Genomic DNA, 16,048 nt, shown 5'->3' on the forward strand with positions numbered 1-16,048 from the left:
AGGAGAAAATCATCACGGACGGTTGTTGCTTTCGCACAAAAATCCAGTCGTCATTGGATGGATCTTTGCTGTCAGGTCGAAGTGCTGGTCCTGCGTTGCTGGTCATTGTGGGTGGTCACGAAGAGCAGGTTTTGCTGGAACTTCATGTTTTTGGTTGTTGCAGATGGCAGAGTCTTTGTGCAAATGGGCCCATTTGTGGTTGCAAGGTTGCAGCTTTTACTTTCGAGGAATCTCTCACCTATGCCAGCCACGAATCCAGGATCTGGAGGCACCTCTTGGGGATCAATACCCACTCCAGCAGAGGCCAGCGGCTGGGCTCAAGCAGGCCCAGGTGGAACTGGACAGCTACAGGGAGGCCTCTGGAAGCTTGTTGTGTCCCTGTTGCTCACTCAGGAGCTCAGCCAATTGTCCCCCTGTGATCACTCTGTCTAGCCTTGGGTCAAGGCAATAATGTTCAGTCTTCCTTCTTCAGAAAGCAAGGCAGTCTTTTAAGCAGCAGGGCAGTCCTTCTGGTAGCAGGGTCAATTTTTCTTCATAATGTTCCACAGGTTCAGGTGTGAACTGAAGAAAAGCTCTAAAGGTCCCACTTTTATCCCTTGTGTCAGCCTTTGTGTGAGGGGATTCCCTGACCTCTCCCCAAAACGGGTTCTAGTCCGTTATTTGCCTTTACTGCAAACTGTGAAAAGTGACAAAGTCAAGGGCTGGCCTCTGGTGTCAGGTTTTTTTGTGTGTGTTGCAGGCAGAGCCCTTTAAAATGTAATCAGGGCAGGGTCCACCTTCTCCCTGGCCATTCTGTCAGATCCTCTCCTCACACACCCAGGTTCACTTTATTTCACAGTCTAGAAACAATACAAAATCACCAACAACGGATCCATTAACAGGCATGTAACCCAGGACATTAGCAGCTAGGCACATTTGGTTTGGACAACAAAATGTCGACGTTCTGAAAGTATAATTTTCAATATTGTAACTTAAAAACAAAGTTCACCATTAAAGAGAATTTTAAATTACAATTTATTTGAGTATAAACAGAGTATCTCTATATGTTGCTAATCTGAAGTTAGCATTTACTTAATATAACAAGGTAACTCCGTGTTAATCTATGGGAGGAGCAGGCTTCACAACAGTGAAAAATGAATTCAGAAAACGGGGGTTTAAAAAATATATATAATTGTTAATAAAATGATTCATGGAAAGAAATATTAATTCCTATGAGAATAATTAACTACATCCATATCGGGCCTTGAGAAATCTAATTGTTATGGTGAGTCTGATTTTATCAGGGCGAGCTATTTTTAGGGCCTACTGGCCCAGTCTGGCGAGAACTCAAACTGGCAAAGAACAGGTGTTCTGTTAATTTAGAAAGTGAATGAGCCATAAAGATATCTGTGAATCTTGTTATCATGCCACATTTTCTGTGTCTTCTAAGACAGAAGTCAACTGTCTTTTTACAAAGTGCTGCTTATTTTATCCCAGAGATCGACATTTTCAAAATCCTTTAACTTGACAGTCAGAGAAAGCAAGAAAGTAAAGTTGAACTACCTGACAATTGTGCTTGGTTAAGGCAGTGTGAAATGAAAGGCTTTAGGATGCAATTTTTTCCTAAGAAACAACATGTTCGATGGCATCTGTCGCTGTAGATACGCATGTTCTGCAATAGCTCGCCATCTGGTGTTGGGCCGGAGTGTTACAAGTTGTTTTTCTTCGAAGAAGTCTTTCGAGTCACGGGACCGAGTGACTCCTCCTTTTGTCTCCATTGCGCATGGGCGTCGACTCAATCTTCGATTGTTTTTTTTCCGCCATCGGGTTCGGACGTGTTCCTGTCGCTCCGAGTTTCGGAACGGAAAATTAGCTAATTTCGGAAGATTTTCGTCGGTATTGTTGCGTTCGGGATCGGCGTACTTAGATTCCACACCGCATCGAAGATCGAAGAGCTCCGGTGCCCTTCGGGGTAGTTTTTCGATCCTCCGTCGGGGCCTGGTCGGCCCAACCGCGTGCTGAAGAACTCCGATGGAACGGACCCCGTTCCGTTTCTGCCCCAAATGCCACAATAAATACCCCTACACAGACCAACACTTGGTCTGCAACCTGTGCCTGTCACCTGAGCACAGCGAAGACACCTGCGAGGCCTGTCGTGCGTTCCGGTCCCGAAAAACACTCCGAGACCGTCGAGCCAGAAGACTTCAAATGGCGTCCGCACCGACAGCCCAACGGGAGTTCGAGGAACAGGAAGAAGAAGGTACCTTCTCAATCCAAGACTCAGACTCCGAAGGATTCGACGATACACAAACCGTGAGTAAGACGTCGAAAACCACACAAAGAAACATTTACAAGGCCCAGGGGACGCCACTGCCACCAGGCCATGGCTCGACCCATAAATTCGGTGACCGACCGTCGGCACCGAAAAAGGCCCAAACAGTGCCGAGATCGTCCGACTCCGGTCGAGACACCGGCACGCAGCCTTCTCGGGACCGAGAAAGTGCTGGAGACAAGCCTCGACACCGAGATGCCGGTGTGGACACGGCTCGACGCCGAGACAGCGGCACCGAAACAGATCGACGCCGAGAGGTTTCGGCCCCGAAAAGGAAAAAAGTCACCTCGGAGCCGAAAAAACACGCAGACAAAGTTTCGATGCCGAAACAAACTGCAAGCGACCCAGCTTCAGGCTCTTATACAGAAGAGCACTCGCTAACCTCCCAAATGCAAAAGCATAGGTTTGAGGAAGAGCTACAAGCAACTGATGTGGACCATACGCAAAAGCGTATCTTCATTCAGCAGGGGACAGGAAAAATAAGCACCCTTCCCCCCATTAGGAGAAAGAGAAGGTTGGAGTTCCAGACGGAACAAGCACCACAACCAAAAGTGGTGAAAAGAGTTACACCACCACCCTCTCCTCCGCCCGTGATTAACGTTTCACCAGCACAAACTCCATCACACTCCCCAGCTCACACCACCATGAGCCAGGGTGACCAAGATCAGGACGCATGGGACCTATACGACGCCCCAGTGTCAGATAACAGCCCGGTGGCATACCCTACAAAGCCATCTCCACCAGAAGACCGCACCGCGTACTCTCAGGTGGTGGCTAGAGCAGCACAATTTCACAACGTAAGCCTCCACTCAGAACAGGTCGAGGATGATTTCTTGTTCAACACACTCTCCTCCACCCACAGCTCATACCAAAGCCTGCCTATGCTCCCTGGTATGCTCCGGCACGCAAAAGACATATTTAAGGAGCCGGTCAAAAGTAGGGCAATCACACCAAGGGTGGAAAAAAAGTATAAGCCGCCTCCTACGGACCCGGTTTTCATCACTACACAGCTGCCACCAGACTCTGTTGTTGTAGGAGCAGCTAGGAAAAGGGCCAACTCTCACACATCTGGAGATGCACCACCCCCAGATAAAGAAAGCCGCAAGTTCGATGCAGCTGGTAAAAGAGTCGCAGCACAAGCTGCAAACCAGTGGCGCATCGCGAACTCCCAGGCACTACTTGCGCGCTATGACAGAGCCCACTGGGACGAGATGCAACATCTCATTGAACATCTGCCCAAGGACTTCCAAAATAGGGCAAAACAAGTGGTTGAGGAGGGACAGACCATCTCCAACAACCAGATACGTTCCTCCATGGACGCTGCAGATACAGCTGCACGGACAATTAATACATCTGTAACTATCAGAAGGCATGCATGGCTCCGAACGTCTGGATTTAAACCAGAGATTCAACAAGCAGTTCTCAATATGCCTTTTAATGAAAAAGAACTGTTCGGTCCAGAAGTGGACACAGCGATTGAGAAACTCAAAAAAGATACGGACACTGCCAAAGCCATGGGCGCACTCTACTCCCCGCAGAGCAGAGGGAATTACAGCACATTCCGTAAAACGCCCTTTCGAGGGGGGTTTCGGGGTCAAAGCACACAAGCCAGCACCTCACAAGCAACACCGTCCACTTACCAGGGACAGTATAGAGGAGGTTTTCGGGGACAATATAGAGGAGGGCAATTCCCTAGAAATAGAGGGAGATTTCAAAGCCCCAAAACCCCTACTACTAAACAATAACTCACATGTCACTCACCCCCTCCACACAACACCAGTGGGGGGAAGAATAGGTCATTATTACAAAGCATGGGAGGAAATCACTACAGACACTTGGGTTCTAGCAATTATCCAACATGGTTATTGCATAGAATTTCTACAATTCCCTCCAAACATACCACCAAAAGCACAAAATTTAACAACACACCATTCCAATCTCCTGGAGATAGAAGTGCAGGCACTATTGCAAAAGAATGCAATCGAATTAGTGCCAAACACACAAATAAACACAGGAGTTTACTCCCTGTACTTTCTGATACCAAAGAAGGACAAAACGCTGAGACCAATCCTAGACCTCAGAGTAGTGAACACTTTCATCAAATCAGACCACTTCCACATGGTCACACTACAAGAAGTATTGCCATTGCTAAAACTACACGACTACATGGCAACTTTAGACCTCAAGGATGCTTATTTCCATATACCAATACACCCATCGCACAGGAAATACCTAAGGTTTGTATTCAAAGGAATACATTACCAATTCAAGGTACTGCCTTTCGGATTAACAACCGCACCAAGAGTCTTTACCAAATGTCTAGCGGTAGTCGCTGCACACATAAGAAGGCAGCAAATACATGTGTTCCCATATTTGGACGACTGGCTAATCAAGGCCCACTCGTTCATACAGTGCTCAAATCACACAAATCAGATCATACAAACCCTCTTCAAACTCGGGTTCACCGTCAACTTTACAAAATCCAACATTCTGCCGCGCAAGGTACAGCAATACCTAGGAGCCATAATAGACACATCAAAGGGAGTAGCCACTCCAAGTCCACAAAGAATTCTAAATTTCAACACCATCATACAACGCATGTATCCAACACAAAGGATACAGGCAAAGATGGTATTACAACTCCTAGGCATGATGTCATCATGCATAGCCATTGTCCCAAACGCAAGACTGCACATGAGGCCCTTACAACAATGCCTAGCATCACAGTGGTCTCAAGCACAGGGTCACCTTCTAGATCTGGTGTTAATAGACCGCCAAACTTACCTCTCGCTTCTGTGGTGGAACAACATAAATTTAAACAAGGGGCGGCCTTTCCAAGACCCAGTGCCACAATACGTAATAACAACAGATGCTTCCATGACAGGGTGGGGAGCACACCTCGATCAACACAGCATACAAGGACAATGGAACGTACATCAAACAAAACTGCATATCAATCACCTAGAACTTCTAGCAGTTTTTCAAGCACTAAAAGCTTTCCAACCAATAATAGTTCACAAATACATTCTCGTCAAAACAGACAACATGACAACAATGTATTATCTAAACAAGCAGGGAGGGACGCACTCCACGCAGTTAAGCCTGCTAGCACAGAAAATTTGGCATTGGGCAATTCACAACCAAATTCGCCTAATTGCACAGTTTATACCAGGGATCCAAAATCAACTCGCATACAATCTCTCTCGAGATCACCAACAGGTCCACGAATGGGAAATTCACCCCCAAATTCTGAACACTTATTTCAAACTCTGGGGAACACCTCAGATAGACTTGTTTGCGACAAGGGAGAACGCAAAATGCCAAAACTTCGCATCCAGATACCCACACAAACAATCCCAAGGCAATGCCCTATGGATGAACTGGTCAGGGATATTTGCTTACGCTTTTCCTCCTCTCCCTCTCCTTCCTTACCTGGTAAACAAACTCAGTCAAAGCAAACTCAAACTCATATTAATAGCACCAACTTGGGCAAGGCAACCCTGGTACACAACGCTGCTAGACCTATCAGTGGTACCCTGCATCAAATTGCCCAACAGGCCAGATCTGTTGACACAGCACAACCAAAAGATCAGACACCCAGATCCAGCATCGCTGAATCTAGCAATCTGGCTCCTGAAATCCTAGAATTCGGGCACTTACAACTTACCCAAGAATGTATGGAAGTCATAAAACAAGCCAGAAGGCCATCCACCAGGCACTGCTATGCAAGTAAATGGAAGAGGTTTGTTTGCTACTGCCATATTAATCAAATACAACCATTACACACAACTCCAGAACATGTAGTGGGTTACTTGCTTCACTTACAAAAATCTAACCTAGCTTTCTCTTCCATTAAGATTCACCTTGCAGCAATATCTGCATACCTGCAGACTACCTATTCAACTTCCCTATATAAGATACCAGTCATTGAAGCATTCATGGAGGGCCTTAGGAGAATTATACCACCAAGAACACTACCTGTTCCTTCATGGAACCTAAATGTTGTCCTAACTAGACTTATGGGTCCACCTTTTGAACCCATGCACTCCTGCGAAATACAGTTCCTAACCTGGAAGGTGGCATTTCTCATCGCCATTACTTCCCTAAGAAGAGTAAGCGAGATTCAGGCGTTTACAATACAGGAACCTTTTATACAACTACACAAAAATAAAGTCGTCCTAAGGACCAATCCTAAATGTTTGCCAAAGGTTATTTCACCGTTCCATCTAAATCAAACAGTGAAACTTCCAGTGTTCTTTCCACAGCCAGATACCGTAGCTGAAAGGGCACTACATACATTAGATGTCAAAAGAGCATTGATGTATTACATTGACAGAACAAAAAACATCAGAAAGACTAAACAACTCTTTATTGCCTTTCAAAAACCTCACGCAGGAAACCGAATTTCAAAACAAGGTATAGCCAGATGGATAGTTAAATGCATCCAAATCTGCTACCTTAAAGCTAAACGACAGCTGCCCATTACACCAAGGGCACACTCAACCAGAAAGAAAGGTGCTACCATGGCCTTTCTAGGAAACATCCCAATGCAAGAAATATGTAAGGCAGCCACATGGTCTACGCCTCACACATTCACCAAGCACTACTGTGTAGACGTGTTATCCGCACAACAAGCCACAGTAGGTCAAGCCGTATTAAGGACATTATTTCACACTACTTCCACTCCTACAGGCTGATCCACCGCTTTTGGGGAAATAACTGCTTACTAGTCTATGCAGAACATGCGTATCTACAGCGACAGATGCCATCGAACTGAAAATGTCACTTACCTAGTGTACATCTGTTCGTGGCATCAGTCGCAGTAGATTCGCATGTGCCCACCCGCCTCCCCGGGAGCCTGTAGCAGTTTGGAAGTTACCTTCAATTATTTATATATGTATCATCTCAACCTTAAATAGGTGCATACTTAGTCACTCCATTGCATGGGCACTATTACTACAATTCAACTCCTACCTCACCCTCTGCGGGGAAAAACAATCGAAGATGGAGTCGACGCCCATGCGCAATGGAGACAAAAGGAGGAGTCACTCGGTCCCGTGACTCGAAAGACTTCTTCGAAGAAAAACAACTTGTAACACTCCGGCCCAACACCAGATGGCGAGCTATTGCAGAACATGCGAATCTACTGCGACTGATGCCACGAACAGATGTACACTGGGTAAGTGACATTTTCATTAAATAGTTTGCAAATAAATTGTACAAATATTTCAAAATATATTTCAGATATTAGGAAAGCATATTTTTTGTAATTCTGAAGTGTGATGGAATTTTTTTTTTTAAATAGGATCAAAACAAATAGTAACACTTTACTTGGTTAAGTGTAAATTATAAAAATTTGCTGAACTGTCAGTGGGAAGGTTAGTTGTCATTTCAATGGAAATGTGCTGTCTGTAAATGACTGTGCACTACCACAACAAGCTTTAGTAATATATGTATGGAGAGTATGAGTTTTTAAACATGAACTGAGAAACATTCCTACCACTGCCTTAATGACTGCTTTTAATGAATTAAGATGCGAGTCAGGTCATATATACCTTATTTGTGGGTTCGATTTTCAATATATATGGAGCAAAAGTTTAGTCTATTAAATCAAGCAAAAGAGCTTTTGTACAGCAGACATGCTGAACTCATACTTGAGGGTGCTCTCATTTGTGCTAAGAAAGGAAAAGGCAATTTAGTGAAATATAATATTTGCCTACGTTCACACCATTTGAGATCAGTTTATGGGTCAGTGGTATTACAGTTAGGTCGAGTGGCTTTAAAAAAAAAAAAAAATTTAAGCTCACTAGACCTGTAGGTCTAGAAACATTTGATGAGTTTTCAAGGCCTACATATGCTTAAACACAATTTAAGATATGTAAACAAATTGTTATGGTTTTGTGTACAAAACAAAAATAAGTTGACTTTTTGCCAACATGCTGAGTAAAGTATCATTTAAGATGATATACTAAATAGAAGCAATACAGGTTGAGCCTGTGTGGTGTTTTTTTTTCTTATGACTTAGTTACCCCCTCTTCCATACGTAGAAGAAGTTTTTTTAGTTACCCTTTGGATGTTTAGAGATAAACGAGTGCTGGATATGGAATTGATCTTTTGAGGGCCCAGGGGTGTGATCTAGAGTTGCTCATCTGGACAAAATGGTATTGAATGTTCAGATAAGATTTGAACTATGAAGGAAGTTGTCATTAAAAAAAAAAAAAACGCACATTGTATTTTTCGTCATACAACAAGCAACACAATTTACAAAACAATAGCTCAAGAAAAGTCATGGAGCCCTTTTGTAACAGCTACATCAGACATAACCCTACTTAAGTGAAGTCTGGACAGCACAAGTTAAGTTCAGAGAAGGAACACCCCTAAGTCCATGGCTTCTGGCCTGAGTCAGTTGGATCTGGATTAACATTTTGGAAAGCCCCTACCAGTGTATTATGTCTTCTCTGCTGCTGTCCACTGATTCATTCCCAATCCTCAGTCTTGTCTATTCCAATGCAGGATCTCCACACTGAGCTCCTGTTGTAATGGGTCAAGATTATCTACGTAAAACAATTAAGGGTCTGTTGATACCAAGATCCTAAGATATTCACAGTGCATGCCTTCAATTCTAAAGAGCATAGCGCACCCCAAGCCTGGTGTTGCTGTTTTTTAAGAGACACTAATACAGATTTTCAAACCCATTTATATAAAATAGAATGTAACATCAATATTTGTTAAAGATCAGTCTCAATCTTTTTAATGAATTATAGGGATATGCGCTGCGTAGTAATATGTTGTCCTCCTAGAGGGAGATGTATTCATCCCAGTTACTGTTCCATTTCAACACCTAAAAAGAATGGGGGACAACACAACCCTGTGTGGTCTCGTCCGTTTGCCCCCTCCCACCCTCTTTTTGGTAGGGTTTGGGTTGCCTATTGGAGCAGTGTACAAAACCTTTACCCATGATGATAAAGACTAGGGCCAAATACCATATTTTTGTTTAGGAAGAATGGAAAAGGCTGTTCAGCACAGTTGAATGTCTTGTCCACATACAAAGATGCCAGTTTGTTATGCTCCTCAGCCCTTCTTTAGAGTGATGACTTGTACAATCTGCATATGTTATGATATATTAGGCTAGTTGATCATGCAGGCACCAATCCATATTGATTAGGAAGTATCATGTTGTGTATAACTGGACTCAGCCTATTCATCAGTGCCTTTGCCAGTAATTCAGTCTTTTTAATAGCTACATAGGATAGTGAGAGGCACATTTGTCCATGGTTGACCTTCTGTAAGAATCATTATTATTGCAGTCTCTAAGTAACATGCCTTCTTTCCTTGATCTCACATTCATATCCAGCGTCACCTGTATCACAGTCCCTGCCATTTTTCGTGAAACAGCACAGGCCATTCGGTTCATTCATCTTACCAAGCTCTACAGTCTGTCATTGAGTCAGAGCAATTTCTAATTTGATCCACTGAGATCATCTTCCAATAATAATCTATGTTGAACGGCCAGCTGTGATAATCAACAGTCTTGCATGGAGTTAATCAAGTCATCAACTCTATAGTCTGATTTGGAATCATAAAATTTCTGAAAATGTTGAGTAAAAGGGTTGAAAATCGTCTCGCCACCTGTCATCCTCTTGTCTGTAGCCATTTTAATTTCAGAAAGATGTCTAAAATTCTCCTCCCTTTTACTTAACCATCCTTTCAGCTTCCCAGCCTTATTGCCTACTACTAATATTCTTTTTTTCCCCAGTCCTCCAAGGGCACCGAGGCCACAGCCCTTGCACTTTACACAATCAGCCATGCATGTCCACTGTTCCTCCTTTGTACAACCGATGCTGGCCCCTGCACCCGCAAATCTATTTGTAGGCAGTAGATGAGAAGGTCCAGGAAGATACAAAATGTTCTATGCCACCAGTTGGGCCACTCCGGACTAGCTCATTCTTTCTCAGGAAAGCACCACCTTGATCCATATCTTTACTGCTACCCCATTTGTGTGTCTGCTCCAGAATTATAGTGAGCGTCCTGGCAGGATTTATAAACAAGATCTTATGAATGATTCCCCTGGAAGTCAGGGAGCTCCCCTAGGATGCGGACATCTTTGTCGCCATAAGGCCATCTGAGCCAATTCTTGAAGAGAGGGTGTTGCATAGGGGTGACTATCTTCGGTGTTGAAAGCTGCACCCTACTGAAGAGACTCAATGGTCTCAAAAAATGTCTGGTGCTACTTGTGTTCTTTTCCGAGGAAACCTGGCTTTGCAATTTTGACTTGATTATTCATATTGGAACAGAACTAATGGTGATTCTCCTATGGCTGGTGCCTTTCTGAATTGGTATGATGGGGAAAATAATGATGGACTGAAATGTGGCTTAAAGGATTCCTAGTGATTGAGATTCGAGCATTCCACCCTAACATTTTTATTTTACTTCAGAGTGATGCCCTAAGTGTGGCGGGTGTGACCAGATGTGGTCACTTGAATTGGTTGTATGGTTGCTTGTATTGTGGTGCAGAGGGGATTTGGCCTGGTGTTCGGCCTGGACTGCTCCTGTTGGAGCAGGCTGAGTCTTATTTACGAATGACTGGTTCCAGTCGGAGGAGGCATATTGGGCAAAAAATGATGAACTGGAATGTGGCACCAATTAATTAGAAATGGATCAGATTAATGCAAACATTCCACTGTAACTTTTTTGTTTTTTCACATAGATCCAGCAAGATGAGGTGACTGTGGTATAATTTAGACCCTTCCATTGAGGGGTTCTCTGGATTGATTGGCTTGATGGGTGTTCTTGATTTCCAACGCCAGTACCCCCTCTCGCCTCCCCCCCCCCCCCCCCCCCCCACCACCACGCCCCCTTGACCACCCAGCCCGTGACTGCCTTTTTATTGATCTAACACACACGTTTTTAGTTGTGTGATGGGTTAGTAGTTGGCCTGGTGGTCCATATGCAGTGTAAACTTGTCACTTTTTTCCTGAAGAAATGTAGCTGGTGATGCATTTCTCCATGGAATTGTTTCTGGGTGGGTTTGGAGTGGAATTCACCCTGTCTGACTTATCGTCCTGCTTCATCATCTGTCATTATTGTGGCGTAACTGGTCTCCGTGGTGTCTGAGATTAACTTTATTCAGGGCGGATGGAGTGTCTAAGGGTTGTGAGGTCTTACTGTGCCTGCGTTAATAATGTAAAGAGAGGGGCCCCCTGCTAACAATACGAGTTCCAAAGGCAAGGGGAATGAATCAAAGTGCAAAAACCTGTGGCAAGTCTTAAATATATCTAAACTACAATTTACACTCTTTGTACAAGTGAAAAAGACCAAAGACAGGTATGCAGTAGAAAGAAATATAAACTCTTTATTTTTTTATATATAATGTTTTGACTCATTTATTATAGAGTAATACAAACTTCTATCTACAGTAAGGATGTAATTACTTAAGACAAACTAATATGTACAAATATGATACATACATACTCCTTTCGCATCAACATACATACTATGCACACCCACACAGGTCACAAAACAAATAAACAAAAAAAAAGATTAGAAATGACACATCATGAAGATAGAATTTATGTGCAATGCAATCGTATATTTCAATATATTGCATACATTATGCTTAGTGAAATCTTCTGTTAACTTATCAAAAGCTTCGTATAAAAATGCGACTCAAAGATGGAGTTGATGTACAATGTAGTCACATATTTCAATATATTGTATACATTATACTCAGTGAAATCTTCATATAACTTGTCAAACAAACTCCACGTGCATTTCGGCACACAAGCACCTTCTTCAGGAAAACCACTATTAAGCTATTCCTGCAGTCACAAAATGCAATATTAACTCATCATCTGTACCAGATACCCAAAAAGGAATAATAAAATCACCTTAACTGTTTACAGCCATTGAAAAGCATCCCCCACCAAACAACGATAAGAAAAAAAGACCATGCTACGGACATGCTGAGAATTAAAAGAAAAAAAACGACGAAATAAAAAATAATAACGAATACAAAATAGAGACAAACACCAGAAAACAATAACCCCCATGAAAGAAAATGTTTGAGAATTCTTCCAATGTGGTAGCGCCAGGATTTGAGTTGAATACTGAAAACCGTGTGGTATTCTTCGTATCGGGTCATAGCTAATCTTACTCACTAGAACCATCGCAAGAATCTCAAATGATGTATGCGACAAGGAAATGAAGATCAATCCCATCTTACTGTTGGACAACTAAACATCAGCCTTGAATTCCATAACTGAGAAACAAAGACCTCGCAGTCGAAACGCGTCAGCCAGTTTAATAAATATCAGGGATAGTGCATCGCGATCTCTAAGTGCAGGCTCTTCTCTTGCGTTATACGTGGCGCACAATATTGTTTAATATTTGTGTGTGTGTGTGTGTGTATATATGTGTGTGTATATATATATATGGAAAATGTCACTTACCCAGTGTACATCTGTTCGTGGCATTAGTCGCTGCAGATTCACATGCTGTGCACATCCCGCCATCTGGTGTTGGGCTCGGAGTGTTACAAGTTGTTTTTCTTCGAAGAAGTCTTTTCGAGTCACAAGACCGAGGGACTCCTCCCATTTCGGCTCCATTGCGCATGGGCGTCGACTCCATCTTAGATTGTTTTTTTTCCGCCAGACATTTTAAAAATGATATATATATATATATATATATATATATATATATATATGCGTGTGAACACAAACACACGCACGCGCGTAGGACTTGCCTTTAAGATATATATATATATGCTGATATAACATATTTACTTTGTTCGCAGGGAGCTGGTCACATGGTGCCGACAGATAAACCAAAAGCTGCATTTACAGTTTTCAGTCGCTTCATAAAGAAACAGCCATTCTGAAGAGGAGAAGATGCTGGAGGAAGAGAACAGCCCAGGGCACTCGAGGGGCCTGCGATCTGACATTCGCTCCCACTTACTGACTTTGCTTTGTTGCTCCATACCGTGCCACAAACACAAGAATTCACTGGGGATATTGTTTCATCCACTTAACGCGCACCTTTCCCGCTGTGCACAGACCTGCTGTCATTGCAGTGCAGTGGGTCTCCGTGTGGTGCTTACACGGTGTTTTACGGAAGGAAAGATGCATGTTTTGGGCCCAGCTACAGTGCGCAGCCGTCTTCAAATGTGGGCATTTTTCATAAGGCTGTGAACCGCCCGAAATGTGGCCTTGACTGACCACTTACACAGAAGGGTTAAATTAAGGGTATCTGCTTCTGTCCCCGCTTGTTGTATGTGCACCGAGTGTTAGCTGGGAAATACCCTTCAGTTAAGGCTCCTCTTTATGAGGAGGGGCTCGCCGAATGTCCTCAGTGTATCTTTGATGCCTTTCCCTCTCGTTTTTTCTGTTTTTGCTTTTATATTGCAAGGGACGCTGGGTGCTTTGGCAGCTTGGACTAGTCAGCCTCCATGTTCACATATAATGCACTTTGTCAAAGGGTGAAATGTTGTGCGTCATGGCGTGCTAGGCTTTGTATGGCGAGGCTTTGGTTGTGATCTCTTTGAATTAAGGGGAAATCCGGAGGAGTTGTGTGTGGAAAGGAGCCGCTACGCTGTCGGAGCACATGTTGGCAAACTCTTCTTGTACAGTTGGATAGCACCTATTTTTCTCTATTTCTGCAGTGCCTAATCTCCACTTCCCCCTTCTCCACTGCCCCTTTCTGGCCACAAACATTCCTCTTGCTCACAGGAAGGGGCGGTCACTTGAATCCGGGGGTTTTTGAGTGTTGATTTCTTCATTGCTGCTGATATGTCATTTTGTGTGGCTTCCTGCTGAAAAAGAAAAGAGTTCTTACATTCTGGGATCAATGTTTGGGCCAAATGTGATTTTGTTATGGGTCAAACATTACGTGAAGACAGGGGAAAAAAAGCTTGGTCTCAAATAATAGGAATGTATTTTATTGAGATTCGTACATCTGCTAATCGTGTTACAATGTATATTTTGATTGTTATGAGTAAATAATTTCCTTCTAATTCTGGAATCTGTGTAGGTAGATTTCATGGGGCATCAAATTGAAACCTCTTGGGGGTGTGCAGGGGAGTCTCTCCATATGAATAGCTGTGGACACCGGTGTTCCTTTTCCCTTTTTTTTTTTTCTTCTTTTCTTTTCTTTTTTTGGGTCTTGTCGCCACGCTTGATGATCCAGGCATTTTAAAAACATAGTTGCTCATATTTTTAATTATCACCTGATAACAAGTATTGGTTGTAACATTTCCTCCATTAGGCATTTTAAAGTTTCGCTTGCCAAGATTGTGGGATACAGTCACCTGGGACACTGGATCTCATTAATCTGTCAATTTCCACCACCATTGCTTTTTCAGTCTAATAGACTTGAACCCTATATCCATCGGACCTCACAACACCATCTTATCCAACCCTCTTGTAAATAAATTCTCCCATATCTTGCACAGTGCCTGCAACCAAGCACCGATGCCGCTCGATCCCTTTTTGTAATTCTCCTCTGTACACGCAGGCCTGGACAGGAAATAAATTATCCACCATGCCATGCATTTATTGTAATTAAATTAGTGGAGCCATGCAAACAGTCTAGCTATCTGTGTGGCGACCTTAGCTATGCCCACACAATTGAGTGACGTGTACTCATTCAGCATATACTGTGTGCATTATGAATCTGTTACATATCCACATTTTGTGGCTATTCCTGACATCGTGTGCTTGGTCTGGAAGGTGCAGCTTTATTTTCTCAGACGTTTTTATTGTGTACATCGGCAATAGTCTTGAGTTTAAAGACGACCCCCCTTCCCCCCCCGGGGAGATGTTGACAACAGCTCCACAATGCCCAAACAGTACCATTTTAAAAGGAAACGTGGCCACTGGAGCTAATGCTTCATTTCTATTGACCGACTCGTCCTACATTTTGAACTGTGTCCGTGCTTAAATATGCGCACAAGGCTAGCACATCTGGAATCAACAGTGAGCACATGTAATAACCTTGGTCAATGCTCTACAATGACATGAGTAAATATAGCATTTAATGAGTGGGTTCACTTGCTGTTAGGATTTCACTGCTCATTTTAAAGCAAGTATATCTCTTTACTAGGCAGCTTAGGGCAAATGTTTTGTAAATTTATTTTTAGCATAATTCCGCACAAATGGGCATAACACGCACTCAACCGTCTTGGTGTATGGGGTAGTAGACTCCGTGATAGTGTTTTAATAATAAGGTCCCCTTTTGCCATACATTTTGTGTTTGCAGTTCATATCATAGTGCCACCATCGGCTGTTTCGTTGGAGAAGGAAAGTTGTTACTGTAGAATCTCTTGCTCAGACTAGTCATTTAAAAGGATTAAAAAAAACTGAAATTTTGCTGGAATCACATATTTTGATAAAGTTGTCAACTTGCGGCCTCAGATACCTTGTAGAGAGCCACGGGGCTGCCACAGAGGCCCTCATGAACATCAGTTGCTGTGTAGGGCATCCACTGCCACCATCCCCATCCTTGCAGGCTATAAGCAACAGTGAAGGAAGCCTCCGCCACTATGCTGAGCTTATGAGCTAGAGGCTTCCTTCACTACTTTAAAGATGTTCTTTTCTTGTTGGGAGGTGCTCTATCTGCCCTCTCCCCACCATTGGAAAGGCTTCTGATCCGCAATAATAAACAATCTTGCACATTCTTACTTTCGGTACCCCTGAATGGGGGACACCAAGGCATTCTTCCATAAGCTGTTTTCCCAGCAGCGGC

The 16,048-nt window shown here is 43.3% G+C and overlaps 1 protein-coding gene across 2 annotated transcripts in view; it reads left to right on the forward strand.

The window, feature by feature from the left end:
* LOC138303937 (lysosomal protective protein-like) overlaps positions 1 to 14,326 on the forward strand; it is a 100,904-nt gene extending 86,578 nt beyond the window's left edge. For both annotated transcript variants that reach the window (XM_069243512.1, XM_069243513.1), the window contains exon 15: positions 13,104 to 14,326. In XM_069243512.1, coding sequence (XP_069099613.1) covers positions 13,104 to 13,187 — 84 coding nt within the window. In that variant the 3' untranslated portion in view covers positions 13,188 to 14,326. The remainder of the gene's footprint in view (positions 1 to 13,103) is intronic.
* Positions 14,327 to 16,048: the final 1,722 nt, after the last annotated feature.

Source organism: Pleurodeles waltl, chromosome 7, assembly GCF_031143425.1.
Source record: "Pleurodeles waltl isolate 20211129_DDA chromosome 7, aPleWal1.hap1.20221129, whole genome shotgun sequence".
NCBI classification, from domain to species: Eukaryota; Metazoa; Chordata; class Amphibia; order Caudata; family Salamandridae; genus Pleurodeles; species Pleurodeles waltl.